A 20,357-nucleotide genomic window follows, 5' to 3' on the forward strand; every position below is an offset into this window, starting at 1 on the left:
CTTCCTTCTTTGATTCAGAATATCAAGGAATACATTCTACAATCAAGTTGATCAGCTGTATGTGATAATCTGCACTTTTAAAAAGTTCATAGCCATGATCCAAGCAAGGGCGGAACTTCTGAATTCTGAGATGTGGTGAGGATGGCTGCCTTTGACAAAAGCCAGCATTCTGTTGAGGAGTCTTGATTACATTGAAGTCAATGACATCAAATAAAAATCTTGCCAATGGTGGCAGTTGTACCATGTATAAAGGAAAATGGCTATCGTTACACATCAGTCATCCCAGTCTCAATACATTGTACTGGAAGTATCTGGGATATGACAGATGTCCAACCATGCATCAGCATTGATTTGCCCTCCCTGAAGGACCAACTCTTTCATCATGACCACCTTGAAACTGACCAAACTGTGGTCACTGTTCTCAAAGGTTCCCTCCACAGAACGAAGGGCTTGAATTATAATGATAGGCTGGGACTTTCCTTGCTGGAATATTGGAAGCTGAGGAGTGACTTTCTAGGGTTGTATAAAATCATGATGGGTAGGAATAACAGAACAGGAACATGCTCTTTGTCTGCTCCAAACATATTGTCCAATTAAAACTAAAACAATGTGGCTTGCACATGATGTGTATCCTTCCATTCCCTGCATAATCATGTCTAACTGGAAACCATTATTGTATCTGCTTCCTTTACTCATCCTGGCAATGAGTTCCAGACACTTAACACTTTAAAAAAAAATGCCCTGCACATCATCTTCCCTTCCCAATTCCTCCCCAAAACACTTCCTTTTTCCCTTGTGAAAATTTTTTTTCTGTCTATCCTCTCTATGCCTCTCATAATTTTATAAAATTCCATTGGGTCCCCTCTTTGGTTTGCATCCAAGTTTGTCAAAACTCCCCCTAAAACTCGTACCCTCTTAATCCAAGAAAAATCCAGGTAAATCTCAGAATTGTGCACACAATCCACCAAGTTTTATAATTATTGCAACATGATTTCCTTGCTCTTGTACTAATGCCTTGGCCAATGAAGGTGAGAAGAATGAAGCCAGACATGTACTGTCAAATTAAGGCCACCTGAAAATTATAGAAACAACACCTTGTATTCCATGTTTGAAGTCTCCAACCACACAATGTTAATATCAAGATCTCCAATTTCTCTTAACTGCCTCCCCTGGTCTCTCCCTCTGTCTCCCTTTCCTCACCTCTTCCTTCCATCAAAGAGCTACTCTTTAGAGCCCTCTCCCCTAACTTAGCATCTTTCTTTTCTATCTGCTTGCATCACCATTTTCAGGGGGCTCTAAAGGTATTCCATCTACTTTCTCTTTGCACTTTGCCTCACAAAATACAACACCTCACACTTGTCTGGATTATAATCTGCCATTTTTGTAACCAGTGTGTTTACTTTTGTATTTTTTGATAGCTCTCTTTACTATTCACAACTCCGATCTTTGGTAATAGTCAGTTATTTTTTTCTGGGGAGGGAGTCTAAAAAGAGAGGGCATCGATCTGAGGTGAAAAGGGAAAGATGAAAGGAGACCTGAGGGACAACTTTTTCACAAAGGTCGGTATGTGGAATGATTGCCTGAGGAAAGGATAAAGGTGGATGCAGTAACAATTTTTCAAAGGCATTTTTACAAATGCACAGATAGGAGGTTCAGAAGGATATGGGCAAGGAACAAGCAAATTGAACTCAGTCAATTCGACAGTTTGGTTGGCATGGATGAGTTGGTGCTGATGTTTCAATGCTGTAAAACCCAATAATTGTAAGTTGCCAACTATGTTATTGCTCGTTTCAACAATGTGAACTTCGCCATCGGAGGAGAGAACACTCTGGAGCAGGTGTACACCAACGTTCCTGGTGCATACTAGACTGCACCTGACCCCCACTTTGGTTACACGGATCACATATCTGTCCTGCAAACCCTGATGTACAGACTGGTAGCAAAGGAAAGTAAGTCAGTTTTCAGGGAGATTCAATGGTGGCCGAGTTGTGGGGGGGGGGGGGGGGGTGGCTTCAGCAGTGATTTAAGACCGTTTTGAGACCACGGACTGGAGCTGTTTCGGGGAGGTGGCTACCTACAACAGTCATATAAACATAGAGGAGTACATGAGCTCAGTGACTGGCTACATCAGCAAAGCTGCTGAGGTCTGGCTCTTCTCATAGATTGTGATGCTACCTTCAGGACAGGGTGTAGATGGGACTAAGATCAGTCAGGGCTGAACTCTCCTGAGCAATTCGAAAGGCAAAGCTGGGATGTGTGCAGAGGCTCTATGTCTAAACTTAAAATAGTTTAAGGTGGTGGGACCAGACAACATACCTGGTCAGGTACTAAAGGACTGTGGAGATCAGTTGACGGAGGTCTCCATGGGCACCTTCAACACCTCACTGCAGCAATTCATTGTTCAATTCAGCACCATCGTCCCAGTACCCAAGAGAGTGACAATAACTGGCCTCAGTGACTACTGCCCTGTACCACTGACCTCCACCATTATGAAATGCTTCAAGCATCTAGTGATGGAACACATCAAAGCACACCTACCAGAGTTGGTGGACCCATTTCAATTTGCCTCTTGAAGAACTCACAGATGATGCTACAGACTTATCCCTTCACTCTGTCCTGACCCACCTGGAGAACGAAGCCTCATACGCCAGGCTGCTGTTTATTGATCGTTTAATATAATCATTCCCCGAGGCTGATGAAGAAGTTGTCCTTGCTTGCACTCAACACCCCTCTCTGGTTCCTGGCCTTTCTAACAGAAAGACCACAGTCTGTCTGGGTTGGTAGTAGAATGTCAAGCCTCAGGACTGTGCTCAGCCTGCTCCAGTTCACGCTACTCACCCAAGACTGCATCAGCAGATCCATCTCCAACGGTGTCACTGTTTGCAGATGTCACACAGTAGTTGAACTCATCAATAAGAGAAGAGGTGGAAAATCTTGAAAAATAGTGCAAGAGTCACAATCTGAGTCTCATCGTGGACAAGACGAAGGAGATGATTGTGGACTTCAGGAGGACCAAGAATGCTCACCCTCCACTTCACATTCACAACTCTGTAGAACAGAGAGTGAAGAGCACCCAGTTCCTTGGAGTTCACTTTACTAGTGACTTATCGTAGACACTCAACATCTCCTCACTTGTAAGGAAGGCACAACGGTGACTGCACTTCCTGAGAAGACTGAAGTGGGCAAGGCTACCACCCATCATCATGTCAACCTTCTGTAGGAGCTCTATCGAGAGTGTCCCACCCGGCTGCATCACAGTGTGGTACAGTTGCTGCAGAGAAACGGATCGGAAGTAAATCCATCGGACCATAAGAGTGGCAGAGAGGATCATTGGAGTCTTCCTTCCCCCCCCCTCCCATTAACATGATCAACTGGGATCATTATCTGAAGAAGGCGTGCAAAATCATTGAGGATCCTTTCACTTGCACACAGCATATTTCAGCTGCTCTCTTTGGGGAAGAGATCCAGGAGGATCAGAGCCAGCACCACCAGGCTGAGGAGCAGCTTCTTCCCACTGGCAGTGAGAATGGTGAACGACCAAAGGAACTGCTTACAATAAACCATCTTGAGATTCTCAGATTTATTAAACAATATCTATATATTTGTAGAGTTGAAATACTTGCCCTGCATATGTGTTGTGTGTTTGCATGTTTTGCACGGAGAACAGGAGAATGTTGTTGAGTTGGGTTGTACTTGTACAATCAGATGACAATAAACTTGACTTGTGAGTGCATTCAATGACTGGAGAAAATATCTGTACTTGAGGCATCAGGGTAGAGCCTAATCATTCATTGTGAATGCTACAAATGTGATAAATGGGGTGGGACAAATAAAAGTAGGATATTTCATTGTTTGGACCCCAGGGAATATTTAGGTACAAAGGGACCTTGGTGTTCGAGTCCACAGATCCCTGAAGTGGTAGGTGGGTGAAGAAGGCTGATGTGATTGTTGGTTCAACTTCATCAAAATCTAGTCTCTGGACTTGAAAGCACATTATTGCACTGGAGAAGATCGACATGGATGTTTCCCTGGGATGGAATGTTTTAATTAGGAGTACTGACTGGATAGGTTGGGCTTGTTGACCTTGGAGCTAAAATTTTGAGTGGTTCATCATGAGAAAATATCCACCAAAGTAGATGAATCTAAGACTAGGTACTTCCTAGGTACTAGGCACTTGAATCTCTGCAAGGCACAAAATATGAGGGAAATAGTCTGTGTAGACATAGTATGCAGAAGAACTCTTGTGTGACATGATCATTGTTAATGGATTGAGAGTAGTTGTGGTAAAAGTGGGTTGGTAAATGAACCAATGTTGGGGGGTGGGGGGGGGGGGGTGCAGACAAAGCTAAGATCAGCAGAAGTGGAGCATGTGACTGACTCTTTCTGTTTTTTCAGGTACTTTTCTAGAAACACGATGAAATGGTTGCTTGGTTTGCAGGGAGCATTCGAATGACCGACGCTCCAAAACTATGTCGAGTTCAGGTTACCCCTCGGGTCAAGGTCCCTTTGGTGCGGATACGACCCGTTACCCTGCTCATGCAATTCAGTATACGTTTGCCGGTGGTAGGCACCAACAGGTGGGTTAAAGATGAGACCTGCAGCAGCAGATGCTCCAGCCTGTTCTTTTTATTCTTTTTGCTGGTTTCATCCTTCATTGAAGAAATACAACACAAGGTGAATTTAATCCAATTTTCTGATGAACCCAATGTGAACCTGGTTATGCTTAGCCCTGTTTTGTACTAGCCTGCCTGCTGCTTCAGAATATTAATTGTAAGCTTGTACATTATTTACCTTGTACAGTGAGAAGGGTTCTTTTGCAAACAGTCCGGCAAGTCAACTCTAACATTTATACAGCATGAAGTAGAACAAGAGTAAATATATCAGAGTACAGGATACCCTGCTTTACGAATACTTGCTTGATGCAAATTCGCTTTTACTAAGAAACCTGTGTTCACTTTTACAAAAGGATTTTCGTTTTTATGAAAAAGTGGCCGCAGGACGGCCGGCCGGTTGCAAGGCGGTCAGCCTGGGGAATCACGGGACGGTCAGCCTGGGGAATCACGGGGTGGTCAACATAGGGAATCACGGGGCGGTCAGCATGGGGAATCACGGGGCGGTCAGCATGGGGCGGTGGCAGGGCAGTCAAAACTAGCTGTCTTCCTGATTCTGGTAAGTGAAACTACACTATACATACATTATCTCTACTTTATACAGGCTGTTTATCATAATTCCTGCTTTTACTCTATGTTAATATTATTTTAGGTTTTGTGTGTTATTTGGTATGATTTGATGTGTTATTTTTTGCCATTTTGGTTTATGAAAGGTTCTGAAGGAATGCTCTAGTTTCATAAAGTGGGGTGTGCCTGTATATAGGATCATTGAACACGACAGTACAGAAATAGGCCCTTCAGTCCATCTAGTCAGTGCCAAGTTATTTTTCTGCCTAGTCAAATCAATTTACACCTGGACCATATCACTTCATATCCTTCCCATATGTGTACCTATACTAGTTTTTCTTGAATGTCGAAATCAAACCTGCATCCACAACTTCAGCTGGAAACTTGTTTCACACTCTCGCCACCCTTTTGAATGAAAAGTTCCCTCTAAAATTCCCCTCAAATATTTCACCTTTTGCTCTTAATCAGTGTCCTCTAGTTCTTTTCTCACTGTGGAAAGAGCCTGCCTGTATTTACTCTATACCCCTCATAATTTTGTATACTTCTATTAAATCTCCCCTTGTTTTCTGATCCTCCAGGGAATAAAGTCTTAACCTATTCAACCTTCATCTATAAGTATGCTTTTTGTCCCCACCAACAGACACATATTCCCCTTTTCACCTTCTGCAGAGACTGCTCCCTCCATGACTCCCTTGTCCACTCTTCCCTCACCACCAATCGTCCCCTTGGGACCTACCCGTGACCGGGTCTCTGCGCTCTTTCAACCTTCTTGATATCTTTCCTGTAGGTAGATGACCAAATCAGCACACAATACTCCAAATTTGGCCTCAGTAATGTCTTGTACAACTTCAACATAACACCCTAACTCCTGTACTCAGCACTTTGATTTATGAAGGCCAATGTGCCAAAAGCTCTTACAACCTACCTACCTGTGATGCCACTTTTAGGGAATTATGTATTTGTATTCTCAGATTCCTCTGTTCCACCACACTCTACAATGTACAGTTTATAAGTCTTGCCCTGGTTTTGTCTTGACAAAATGCAATATTTCTGTCATTTTGCAGCCCACTTTTCCACCTGTTCCAAATACTGTTGCAAGCTTTGAGAGCCTTCCTCACTGTCCACTACACCCCCAATATTAATGCCATTGCACGTTTGCTGATCCAATTTATCACATTATCATCCAGATTGTTGATATAAATAACCATCACAACAGACCCAGCTCCAATCCCCGAGGCACAGAACTCTGTCAGAAAGATCAAAACTAGCTGTTCTCGCTTCTCTTATAAAGCCAATTCCTGATCCAGTTATATACCTCATTCTGAATATTGAGCGACAAAACCTCTTTCTTTCCTTTTAAAATATTTTTATTGTTTCATGAAAAAAAAACCATGAATCCATTACATAAGCTGGAATATAAGAAAAGATAGATAATTTGTACATTTCAAATAAAACCATGACCATGCAAAGTATCATTTGTGGGCACCCTTCCCAATCAATCCCATTATATCAAAATATAAAAAAAAACAATAAAATGGAAAAAGACCCTTGTAAAAAGGTTAACGCATCTAATCTACATAGGAAAATAAGGACGACATTCGGAAACCAGACAGCACTGTTCAAGAGCATCCAAACACTCATCTTTGTTAAATGATGGTAATACTCCATGAATGGGCCCCCACGTCTAATAAGTGCTCACCTTACATCTTTTACATTGTCTGATTTTTTTTCATAACTTAGGAAGGACATGACCTCCTGTAACCATTAAATATGAGTAGGCGGAGCACTGTCTTTCCATTTCATCAAAATTACCTGTCTAGCTATCAGTGAGGTAAAAGCTAAAATTTGCTTGAGATGAAGTTAATATTTTCTCTTGAGAAAAACCAAATAGAGCAATTAAAGGGCATGGTTCTAATTTGAAAATAGTTGATAAAGTTTGAAAGTAATTTTTCCAAAAATTTTCTAAACTGGGACAAGACCAGAACTTATATTTATCAATGAAGCCTCTAACATTTTACATTTCTCACATAATGGATCAATATCAGAATAAAATTGAGATCATTTGCTTTGAAATGTGTGCACCCCTTTGAACTGCAGTCAACAATGTCGTGCACAGAAGGATGATTCATTTATCAAGTTTAAAACAGTTTCCCAGTCCTTGTCTATAATTGACAAGTCCAAGTCATGTCCCCAGTCACTTTTAATCTTAACGAATGAAGCTATTCAAGCCCATCAGATCACTATAAATAATTGATATGAACCTCTATGAGAAAGTTTAAAATCTCAAAGCAAATCAAGAATGTTTGTTTTAGAAATCTGTGGAAAATCAGAAAGTTTGGAGTGAACAAAATGTCTAACTTGTAGATATCTGAATAATTGATTATTAGGTGATTTAAATTTTACCGTCAATTATTCAAAAGAAGCAAAATTGTCTTGAATAAAAATATCTTTAAATTTTTTAATCCCCAGATTACACCACTACCAAAAGCTGATATCTGACAAAAAAGTTATAAAAAGATGGTTCGCTCTAATGGGACGAGCAAGAGAGAAATGATGGATTCCAAAAAAATTTCTAAACTGTACCCATATTCTCAACCAATGTCTCATTATCTGATTACTTGTTAATTTATAAAAAGAAAAAGGTTAAAAAGGGCTGCTAACATAGATGTATTTTTAGAAAGATTCGATTCCATTTCTACCCAAGAAGGGTGATCAACTAATTTATCAAATTTTAACAAAAGAAGCAAATTACGTACATTGACCACCCAATAGTAAGATCTAAAATTTGGAAGTGACAGTCCGTTGCCCTTTTTAGTTTTTTGAAGATGCACTTTGTTTAAATTAGGTTGTTTTCCTTGCCAGATATACAAAGAAATAAGCAAATCTAGTGAATCAAAAAAGGATTTGGGGATAAAGATTGGTAGAGACTGGAAAAGCTATCAGCATTTGCTAATATATTAATTCCAATGAAATGATTATGTCCGATCATAGTAAATAGACAAAGGTGACCATCCCGATAATAATCCTTTTCCATGATTAAATGTTGCAGAAAAATCTTCCTTCAATAAATTCTTATAACTCTGAATAATAGTAATTCCAAACTGATAATTTGCTAACTTAAAAGGGAAATTGGAATATCTTACAGAAGCCCATTTAAGGGGTAATAATTCACTCTGATACAAGTTTAATTTAGAACCTGAAAACTGGCCCAGATGAGGAAATATGGTTCATATGTATGTGTATAAACCTCTGGATTTGAAATAAAAAGCAAAAGACTATCTGCATATAAGGAAACTTGTTCAACTCCATTCCTAATAATCCCTGAAGAATCTCTATGTAAAACTATAGCAAGGGGTTCGAATACAAAGTCAAAAGCAACGGGGTTAAAGGACAACTATGCCAAGTTCCCCAATAAAGCAGAAAAAATTTTGACTGTTGTGAATTGATAAGAATTGTGATGGATGGGACATAAAAACAATAGTTTAATCCATTTAATAAAATCTGGACCAAAATGACATTTTTTTGATAGAGCAAACCTCAAATAGTTCTATTCCACCAGACTGCATCGAGTGAAAGGACACATTCAAGAGCTGAAGTAGCGGGTAAATATATTCAATCATTGAGAACCTTCTTGACGAACTTCCCATGCGAGGCTTTGTTAAAGTCCACTTAATCAACATCCACAGCCATCTCCTGCGGTCACGGGTAGGTCCCAAGGGGACGATTGGTGGTGAGGGAAGAGTGGACAAGGGAGTCATGGAGGGAGCAGTCTCTGCGGAAGGTGAAAAGGGGAATATGTGTCTGTTGGTGGGAACCTATAGTAAGTAGCGGAAATCGTGGAGGAGGATGTGTGGGATGCGGAGGCTGGAGGGGCAGAAAATGATAACAAGAGGAATCCTGCCCTTATTGTGCATTGGGGTGGAGGGGGCCAGGGTAGATGTGCAGATGATGGAGGATATGTGAGTGAACACCAAGTTGATAGTAGTAGAGGAAAAGCCATGTTGTTCAAAGAAGGAGGACATCTCTGATGATCTGGCATCGAAGTCCTTGTCTTGGGAGCAGATGAGATGGTGGAATTGAGAGAATGGAATGGAATCCTTACAGGGGCAGGGTGGGAAGAGGTGCAGTCAAGGTAGCTGTGGGAATTATTGAGTTAGTCTCTCAAGGTGGAGACAGACATTGAGGAAAGGGAGAGTGCTGCTTGAGATGGACCGAGTGAATTTGAGGTTGGGGTGGAAGTTGGCAGCAAAGTGAATTAAGTTAACGAGCTCATCATGGGCGCATGAGGTTGCACCAAAATAGTTGTCAATATAGCAGAGGAAGAGTTGAGGGTCCTTGACTGTGTCGGCATTTAGCATAGATTGCTGCACATAGCTAACAAAAAGACAGGCAGAGCTGGGGCCCTTGCTACCCTTTTGACCTGGAGAAAGTGAGATGAGGAAATGGTTCCATTATTGTCATTTAATACTATAGTTAGAATGTAACATGCTTGAAATTCTTTAACTTTGTCCAGCGCCCCTCACAGAAATGAGGCCCCAGCAAGGAACGAACTCTCAACCTCTGGTTTACAAAACCATTGTTCTAACCACTGAGCTATTGGAACCTCTCAGAGATGTTATTGAGGGTGGAGTCAAGTTCTGTCAGCCCGAGGAGGGTGGTGGAGGAGGAGAACTGGTTGTGTCTATTGTCCAGAAAGAAATGAAGGGCTAGGAGGCCTTCAGAATGGAGCTAAAAAGGGATTGGATATCCATGGTAAAAGTGAGGCAATCAAGTTCAGGGAACTGGAAGTTGTTGAAGTGATGGAGGGCGTGTGAAATGTCCCGGATGTAGGTGGGGAGGGTCACAAATCAGAATCAAGGTAAGCGGAGACCGATTTGGTGGGCCAGGAGCACGCGGACATGATGCGACTGCCGGGACAATTGGGTTTGTTGATCTTGATAGGAGGTAGAAATGGGCAGTTAGAAATTTGAAACAATAAGGTTGGAGGCTGTGCCAGAGAGGTGACCGGAAGTGATGAGTTCAGAGATGGTGCGTGGTACAGTGGTATGATGAGTTTTAGTAGGGTCTAGTATGGGTAAATAAGAGGAGGAAGAACCTCAAAGCCCTTCCTTTATTTCTGAACAATAGACCTCACCAGTCCCCTTCCACCACCACCCTCTGGTTGGCAGAGCTTGTCTTCACCTTCATTGACCTCCTTTGACTCATCTCACTTTCTCCATGTCAAAGGGGTAGCCATGGGTACCCACATGGGCTCCAGCTCTGCCTGCCTTTTTGTGGGCGACGTGGAGCAATTCATGCTACAAGCCTATAACAGTCAAGGAACCACCACTCTTCCTCTGCTACATCAACAACTACTTGAGTGCTGTCTCCTGCCCCCATGGTCAGCTTGTCAGCTTCATCCACTTTGTTGCCATCTTCCACCCTGACCTGTCCATCATGTTGGATTCCTTGCATCCCACTGGATTATAGAATGGGCAACAAAAATTACATTTGGCTTTGATAATGCAGTGTGGCCCCGTTATAATGCGATTGTTGGGGGGTCCATAAAATCTCATTGTTAAAAAAGCAGGGTCCTGCTAAACCAGGGTTTTAATAAATCATTCTTGTTACAGTTAAAATTAAAACAAAAGTTAATTTTTAGTAAACCAGGAATGGCAATTTTGCTGGCAGGAAACAAATAGCGTGCGATGCTGAACACTCACAGCTTAATGCCCGAGGCCCCCACTAGGAGCTCGAGGCTCGAGTCCAATGACTCATCATGTTATATCTGAATTTGCGTTATATTGGGACACATAAAATTGGAATTTCACTGTAGCAACAGAAAATATTAGACAACTCAGCTCAACACTTCTTTTCTATGACCTTTCATCAGAACTGGTGTTACAGCCCAGAGGACCCCAAAACCCAGCAGCAATAGATATTCACCAAGACAAATGGTTACATCAACAAAAGTTACTTTTAATGATCTTTAAACAGGAAAACAGAATCACACTTTAACTTATCTCTATTGACGTAACTAACCGAACTTAACCCCCTTCTAATTCTAAGCTCACATGTATGTAATGTGTGTAAGTTCAGAAAAGTTCTTTGATTCACAGTCCAATCTCACTTCTCATTCCTCCAAGTTCATTGGTTGCAGGCAATTCTTATACTGTGCATAGAATTTAACATTTATAAAGTTCACCAGGCTTTGGTGCTTGAAAGGTAAATGGTTCTTGTTGGTTTTCAGAGATAGATTTGTTGTTTGCTGGACACTTACAGCTGATTCCTTTTTAATCAGCCACTTCAGTGTCTTGCCAAAGAAACTTGCCCCCTCAGGGTTCTCCAGATGATAACCTCTTTCTTTCAGGTCACCACAGAGTTCCTCTTTGTTTCTCTTATTTCAAGTGAAACATTAAACAGCCAGTCCTCTCCTCTTGCATGAACCACAAGGGCTTTGATCAGGCTGAACTAAGCACTCACAACCTGTCTTTCAAATGTGGTTTTCCACAAGCTTGCCAGCTTGTCCTGTTCCAGTCCCAGCTGTTGCTGGTGACTGAAGAACTGAATTCTCTGTCTGTCTCTCTCTCCCTTTGTCAGAGAGAAATCCTGTTTGACTCTCTCTGCTTGCAAAACTACATGACCTTCGTAGAATAGCAAATTCCACTCCAGTCTGCAGCTACGACAAGTTCTTTCATTTGTTGCCTTTTTGTCAGCAACAGTCTATTAGTGAAGTCTCTTGGGCACTTTACAAAGCTCTTGCAAAAACTCTGAGGCTCCGAGCATTAGCAGAGCTCCAGTGTTTTAAATAAGATCTGTTTTAAAGTGTTTGTATGTGATCTACACTAAAAAACCTGCCCCAATTTATCTCCCAAAAACATATCTATATACAATACAAACACCACATCATCTGTCACACTGGGGAAAAAGATGCAAGGTAATTTTCTTGGAGAGAAGGTGGTATTTGTGATAGGGTGAGTCAAAATTGTGACAGTGGAGAAGGCTGTTTAAAAACAACAACAGGATCTAAATCAACTGGGGAAGGTTGTATGGAGAGGCTGGGATGGCTTTACCTTGAAGATGGGTGGCTGAGGGAGTGATTTTGTGGAGGTTTATAAAATCATAAGGGGCATTGAGGAGATGATGGTCAATTTTTATTCCACCTGGTAGTTGCCCTTGAGCTCTAGACATAAAGGGCATTGATTTAAAGTTAGAGGGGAAGTTGTAAAGGGGACCTGAGAGGCAAGTGTTTCATATGGTTGTTGGTGTGCGGAATGAGCTGCAGGCATAGTGGTAGAGGAGAGTACAACGACATAAGTTAAAAGAACGTGGAGGTACATGAGTAGAATAGGTTTTGTGGGATATGTGCCAAATGCAGGAAAATGCGATTATCTCAAGAAGGTGCCTTGTACATAATAGTTGAATTGGGCTGAAAGGCCTTTTCCTGACTGTTAGAGACTCTACCGGTTTATTAAGTTTCATTGTCCAGGCTGTAGTCATTTATTCAGCAAAGTGTCATTGATTTGTGTCTTGTTCTTAAAGGTAGGACCTATCATGTGTTCTTAAAGTGTAGGACCTGCTTGCAGGACAGATTTGCATGTGGGATAAGACGAGCTGAACCAAAGAAAATAAAGAATGCTGCAAAAACTCAGCAAGATAAGAATCATCTGTGGAAAGTGAATCCGGGCATTTCAGATAAGGCCTGAACAAGAGAAGCAAGTTGCATGGTGTGTGACCTTGTTTTTCTGGTCTACTGGGACATGTCTTGCAGGGTTGCTGCTTGGTCCATTGTTGTTTATCTGTTTTAATAATTGGGATGGCAATGTAGTTAACATGATTACATTTACAGATATCCAAAAACTGGTGGTGCTGTGAGGAAAGGTATCCAAGATCACAACAGGCTCGAGATAGGGTTGAAACATTGGGTCAAATGAGTGGCAAATGGAATTTAACTATGACAAGAGTGAGGTATTGCACTTTGTCCAGGCTCTACCTTGGTTTGATTTACCAATGTTGTCGAGCAGAAAGACTTTGGGGTAAAGGTACATGGTTCCTTGAAACTTGGCTCACATGGGCAAGCAAGTTGGGACATCATGATACGGCTATACAAGTGGTGGTGAGACTGCACTTGAGGCTGCAGTGGGCCGTATTGGTTGCCTAGTTATAGGAAGTATGTCATTAAGTGAATATCTTCCATGCTGCAAGAAATATGAAAATGTCTGGATCTTCTGAGTGCAGGTGCATTATTTCTCTTTCTTGTTCTGTAAATCAGGAAAATGCTTATCACAATGCCTGCTCTTCAGCTGCAAGCAGCGTCGCAGTTTGAGTTTTAAATAATTTTGTTGCTTTTCATATTAATCCACATAAAATCTGATTGGAGTTGTCTTGTTTCCAGGAGTTTGCAGTTCCAGACTATCGTCCTCATCTTCAGGACTCACAACTCTTGCAACAACACCAGCAGCTCCGAAGACGGCCTTCACTGCTTTCAGAATTCCACCCAGCTTCTGATAGGCAAGTGATTTCTCAGCTTGCATTTAAAGGATTGACATTCCTATTTTTTGTGGTTGGTGGAAGGAAAATTGTTCAATCCCGTATGAATATGAGGATTTAGAATAGGTGATATGGCTCCTTCACAGAGTCTTGGAAAGAATTATATCTTGAGGCGAAATTCCTTGCAGCACATAACTTGCTACACTTGATTCCTGAGATGAATCTGAATGAATTAGCGTGACAAAAGTTAAGTTGTTTATACCACCTACTTGTGTGGCTATTTTAAAGGATCTCTGAACCTGAGCTCCCAGATCCCTCTGCACATAATACTATTAAGAGTTCTTCCATTAACTCTATTTTCCCCTTGCACTTGACCTCCCAAACACAGGGTCCCTCATGGGAGGTTGGTCAAGAAGGTTTAGTTGTTAATTATTTAGGATGAGGTAGTAAATTGGATAGATGGAAGCTTTGCAGGAGAAGCCAGAGAGGGGTAGTGGTTGATAGCTTCTGATCGGAGGCCTGTGTCTCGTGATGTGCATCCAGGATCAGAGCTGGCTCCATTGTGGTTTGTCATTTATATCAACGACCGAGAAAGCTGGAGAGAATAAGGAGACACCCTCATTTAGTGAAACAATTTGTTTTTCAGGCCTCAAGAAAGGAGGAGTGGCTATGAACAGTCATACCATAGCGTGGCTGGACAGCCTGATCACGATTCACTGGAAACCAAACGTCCACGACTTGAACAGGTACCTGAACCCCACTTTCAGCGTGCTACAGTACTGCCCCTAGTGCACCCTGTACCAGAGGGGCTTCGAGCACCCACAGAGGTGAAGAAGGTAAGTGTTGGTTGTTAGTGTAGGCAGAAATATAGATGGTGTATTCATTTAAAAAAAAAAAAAAATTAATACAATCTTTTAGCCTACATGTGCAACTGAGTGGAATAGGCTGAAACATGGAAATGAGCAGTTGACATTTGCACCTAGAAAAAGATTGCTATTTTCAGTAGAAATTCTTCAACAATATGTTTGGGTCATTGGATTTTATGTTTGAGTGGATTTTTTTATATTTTCAGTATTGTATATTAACTGAGATTAAGATTTTTCTTGCTGATTTGTTTCAAATGTTTTTTTCTATAGATTGGTGGCAGTAAATGATTTACAATAAACCACAGCCAGAGGGCCCCACCTCGGCCGGAGGCCCCTCCCCCACCTCGGCCAGAGGCCCCTCCCCCACACCGGCCTCGGCCAGAGAATCCTACCTCAGAAATGGACCTTGTGGCCTCGTGTCCATGCTAATCATGAGGAACACATTGAACCAAGCCCACTTTTCAGCACTTAGAAACATAGAAACATAGAAGATAGGAGCAGGAGTAGGTCATTCGACCCTTCAAGTCTGCTCCGCCATTCAATGAGATCATGGCTGATCTTAAAGTTCAGTACCCCGTCCCCGCCTTCTCTCCGTAACCTTTAATACCCTTATACTGAAGAAATATATCTAATTCCCTCTTAAATATATTTAATGAACCTGCCTCTACTGCCCTCTGTGGCAATGAATTCCACAGATTCACCACCCTCTGGGTATAGAAATTCCTCCTCATCTCGGTCCTAAATGGTTTGCCTATTATCCTCAAACCATGGCCCCGGGTTCTGGATTTTCCCATCCTTGGAAACATCCCATCTGCAACCATTCTGTCCAGTCCTGCCAGAATTTTATAGGTCTCTATGAGATCCCCTCTCAATCTTCTAAACTCCAGCGAGTACAATCCCAATTTGCGCAATCTTTCCTCCTAAGTCATTCCTGCCATTCCAGGTATCAGCCCGGTGAATCGCCTCTGCACTCCCTCCATTGCAAGAACATCCTTCCTCAGATAAGGTGACCAAAACTGCACACAATACTCCAGGTGGGGTCTCACCAAGGCCCTGTACAGCTGCAGTAAGGTATCCTTGTTCCTAGACTCAAACTCTCTTAATATGAAGCCCAACATACCATTTGCCTTTTTAACCGCCTGCTGTACCTGCATGCTCGCCTTCAGAGACTGATGTACAAGTACCCCTAGGTCTCTCTGCACTTCCCCATCTCTTAATCTATTGCCATTCAAATAGTAATCTGCCCTCCGGTTTGTATTACCAAAGTGGATAACCTCACATTTATCCACATTGTAGTGCATTTGCCATGGATCTGCCCAGTCCCTCAATTGATCCAAATCACACTGGAGCTTCCTGACCCCCTCTTCCGTGCACACAACCCCTCCTAGCTTAGTGTCATCTGCAAATTTGGAGATATTACCTCCAATCCCTTCATCCAGATCATTAATGTAAATTGTGAACAGCTGGGGTCCCAGTACAGATCCCTGTGGCACCCCACTGGTCACCGCCTGCCACTCAGAAAACGAGCCATTTATCCCAACTCTCTGTCTTCTACCTGCCAGCCAGTTTTCAATCCACATCAATACTTTGCCCCCAATCCCATGAGCCTTGATTTTGGAAGCCAGTTGTTTATGCGGGACCTTATCGAAGGCCTTTTGGAAGTCCAGGTACACCACATCCACTGGCTCTCCCCCATCTATTTTACCTGTCACCATCTCAAAGAATTCCAATCGATTTGTCAAGCACGATTTACCTTTTGTAAATCCATGTTGACTCCGTCCGATCCCTTCTCTGCCAGTCATATGCTCCGCTATTACATCCTTAATAATGAATTCCATCATTTTGCCCACTACTGATGTAAGGCTCACCGGCCGATAATTCCCCGCTTTTTCTCTACCCCTCTTTTTAAATAGTGGGGTAACATTAGCTCCCCTCCAATCCTCCAATCCATGATCTTTGTTGATATAAGTGCTCATCTAGATGTGACTTTAATGATTGAGTGTTTCTTCACCAGACCCACAGGTAGAGTATTTCAAATTCCACTTATCCTCTGGATGAAAGGTTCTTCCTGTTGATCCCCTCTAAACCCCTTGTCGCTTACCTTAAACTTGTATCATCTAATTTTAGACACTTTTTGCCGTAGCAAAGAGTTTGTTGTTAGCTGTCCTGTCTTTGCTTCACATTTTTCAAAACAATGTCAGGATTTCCCTCTGCCTCCTGTGCTTCAAGGAAACAGATCCAGATGATCCTGTCTCCTTATTACTGAAGTACTTCATCCAAAGCATCATCTTGGTGAATCTTCTGGAGAATAGGATACAGAGGGATAAGGAAGAGAGAGAGGGGCAGGGGTTTAATGGAAACTAGAGAAGTTAATGTAGTCTGTTTGGAGAGTGCCCAGACAAAATATTAGGTGCCGTTCCTCGGATTTACCTGCAGCCTCATTTTGGCAGTGCATGTAGCCATAGATAGACATATCAGTCAAGTCACCCTCATTTGGTGTTCATACCATAACGACTAATGCAATGCACAGTAAAGATCAGATATAGTGTTTCTCCAGGACCATGGAGCAGATTTACATAAATAGGAGTTAAATATTAGTTACAATACAATAAAAATCCATGATATCCTAGTATACATGGCTTTGTGGGGGGGAGTGTAAAACTGATGTACAATCTGGACGTGTAGGCCCAAATGCTACAGTACCTCCTTCGGTGTGGGAATGGTGTGGAATTAAGATGTTTGCCACTGGGAGATCCCTATTATTGAAGAGGTCAAAGGGAAGGTGTTCGATGAAACAATTAGTCTGCGTCCAGTATCTCTGATGTAAAGGAGGCCACAACAGGAGCACCGAATGCAGTAAATGATCCCTGCAGATTCCCAAGTCAAGTGTTGCTTCACCTGGAAGGACGGTTTGGGGCCCTGAATAGTGGTGAGGGAGATTTGGGTGCAAGTGTGGCATTTCCTATGGTCACGGGTAGGTACCAATGGGGCGATTAGTGGGAAGGGAGGAGTGGACGAGGGAGACTCGGAGGGAACACTCCTTGTTATTAAGTACATTTACCTTTTGGAACTTAAAGTTGCAGATTTCCACTTCCAGGCTTTTGAGCTCAACCCCTCATCTGGAAGTCGATTGCCAGCTCCTCAGTCTTGCTGATGTTGAGGAAAGGTTTGTGGTGCTGGCACCAAGGCGCTAGTCACCTTATCTCCTTTCTACATTCCTCTTTGTTATGAATATCTTGCCAAATGATGATGATGGTGTCATCTGTGAATTTAAAGATTTCTTTGGCCGTGCAGTCGTAGCTTTACAGGGAGTTTAGTGGGAGACTGCTCTGCAGCCTTGAGAAGTGCAGTGATGAGGAGCATCACGGAGGAGTTAATGTTACAAATCCTTACTTAGTGCAGTCTGTAGGACAGGAAGTCAGGAATTCACTTGTGGAAGAAGGGGATTGCTTGAGGGCAATGTCACAGTTCTTTACGATGGTAGATGTCAGATCAAATGGCCGGTTGTCATTAAGGCCTGTTACTGTACTTCAGCAGCTTGGCTTTCTTTCAGCCTGTATTAGAGAGAGGTTGAAGATGTCTCTGAATACTCCTGTGCAAGCTCGAATGAAATGTCCACCTGGGGCAATTGCTTTTAGTGGGTTCGCTCTCTGGAAGGCTGATACGACGTTTGCAATGGTGATGTGGGTTTAGGAGTGCCTGAGGTTGGAGTGGTGTGTGGTGCTGAGATGCAGATTGTTTTTGGAACGTGCTGGTGGGGAGGGGCGGTAAGAGCAAATATGACAGCAACATTTAAGAAGCATTTTGACAGACACATGAACAGAAATAAGCTCATCTAGTTCGTCCCAAACCATTTATTTTGCCTGATCCTATCGACCTGGACCATAGCCCCCTATACCTCTCCCATCTATTTAATTATCCAATCTTTTAAATGTCGAAATCAAATCCACATCCAGCACCTGTGTTGGCAGCACTTTCCACTCCCACCACCCTCTGAGTGAAGAGGTTCATCCTGATGTACCCCTTAAACATTTTTACCTTTCACCATCAACCTATGCCCACTGATTCTTGTTTCGGCCAGCTTCAATGGAAAAAGCCTGCTTGCGTTTATCTATACCCTTCATAATTTTATACATTTCCGTCAAATTCCTCACACTCTGATGCACCAGAGAATAAAGTCTTCACTTTTTCAGCCTTTTCTTATAACTCTACTCTTCAAGTCCTGGCAACATCCTTATAAATTTTCTCTTTGCTCTTTCATTATTATTGATCTTTTCTGTAGATAAGTGACCAAAACTGCACACTAAAATCCAAATTTGACCTCTTCTATGTTGAGGAGAACAGAGGGATCTTGGGGTTGAAATACATAGATCCATCAAGGTTGCTGCACAGAATCGTTAAGAAGGCCTATGGTATCCTGGGCTTCATAAAGACAGGTGATTCAGTTCAGGAGTCGTGAGGTGATGTTGCAGCTCAATAAATATCTTGTGTGACCACAGTGAATATTGTGTTCAATTTTGGTCACCTCATTACAAAAAAGGATTTGGAAGCCATGGAGGGGTACAGAGGTGATTTACCAGGATATTGCCTGGATTGAAAAAGAAGTCTTGTGAAGTTTAGCAGAGTTGGGGCTTTTCTCTTTGGAGTGAAGAAGGATGAGAGGTCTACAAAATTATGAGAGGCATAGAAAAGGTTGACAGCCAGCATCTTTTTCCCAGAGCAAGAGTTGTAAATACCAGAGGACATCTGTACAAAGTGGAAGGCTTAGGGGAGACTTCAGGGGTAAGTTATTTTTTTCATCGAGAATTGTGGGTACCTGGAATGCATTGCCAGGGGTGGTGGTGGAGGCTAAATAGAAAGAAAAATAGAGGTTTGAGGTTAGGAGGGTTTAGTTGTTTTTAAGTATATAAAGGCCGATGTGTCAAAAGATTTCTACATCCCTGAGTGAAACAGGAAAGTCTGTAGATGCTGTGATTGTAGTAAAAACACTGAAATGCAGGATGAACTCAGCTGGTCTTTTCAGAAGTCTCCTTATTCTTTGAAGGGCTCAGCCCCAAAACCTTGGCTATATATCTTTGCTTTTTTATGGATTTCATGGAACAATGCATCTGCATTCCTAGATCCTTCTGTTCTGCCACACTGTGCAGATTGTCAGAAATAAAACTTCTCACACATGAGTCTCTTTAAAACTGATGACACGACAAGCTTTATTTACAAGTCTGCAGAGTTGGACTCAACTGGTTTCTCACCAGTTAAGCCCCGATACATACAGTGCATTGATTTTTATACCTTTATTATTTGCCCTTCCCCTTCTTATTAATACTGTTTTAATTGGTTAGTATTACAAAAACATTCTAAGTATAACTGCATTATTAATTATCACGTTCGTTACGTACGCTGTGAACTCTACATTCACTGAATTCTGTTTCTCACACTTCTTATCAATCCTTTGTCTCCTGCATGTCTCTCACTATGACCATGAAAAGATAGGTTTAAAAAAACATATTCAGCAGCTCCTTCTGTCCTTGACTGCTAGTAAACTCTCTGTCCGTTCTGGCTTCCCTGTTTATGATTAATCATCACATTTTAACTTAAGTCTTTTTAACCTAAATTCTCTATATCACAATCCACCCCTTTCTCTCTTTAAAATGTGTTGAATATATGTATAGATATGAATGGGGATTCTAAGCTAGGGAAGAGAAATGTTTTATGCAAAACCAGAGTCCATCAGGGCATGGTGGGCTTGAGTCACCTTTCCAACCGTTAAGAGGGAAAGGAGTGGTATTAGGAATCTGTATATAATGACCCATATTATTTCCTTCTTTTTCCACACAAGGGGTATATG

At 42.0% G+C, this 20,357-nt stretch overlaps 1 protein-coding gene across 12 annotated transcripts in view; it reads left to right on the forward strand.

Moving 5' to 3' along the window:
• ncor1 (nuclear receptor corepressor 1) overlaps positions 1-20,357 on the forward strand; it is a 260,519-nt gene that overhangs the window by 2,790 nt on the left and 237,372 nt on the right. For 10 of the 12 annotated variants that reach the window (XM_069911235.1, XM_069911241.1, XM_069911245.1 and 7 more), the window contains exons 2-4: positions 4,396-4,577; positions 13,552-13,667; positions 14,293-14,482. In XM_069911235.1, coding sequence (XP_069767336.1) covers positions 4,470-4,577; positions 13,552-13,667; positions 14,293-14,482 — 414 coding nt within the window. In that variant the 5' untranslated portion in view covers positions 4,396-4,469. Of the gene's footprint in view, positions 1-51; positions 136-4,395; positions 4,578-13,551; positions 13,668-14,292; positions 14,483-20,357 lie in introns of those variants that run through there. The other 2 variants (XM_069911236.1, XM_069911244.1) reach the window with 2 other exon arrangements.

Source organism: Narcine bancroftii, chromosome 14 (assembly GCF_036971445.1).
Source record: "Narcine bancroftii isolate sNarBan1 chromosome 14, sNarBan1.hap1, whole genome shotgun sequence".
Lineage (NCBI taxonomy): Eukaryota > Metazoa > Chordata > Chondrichthyes > Torpediniformes > Narcinidae > Narcine > Narcine bancroftii.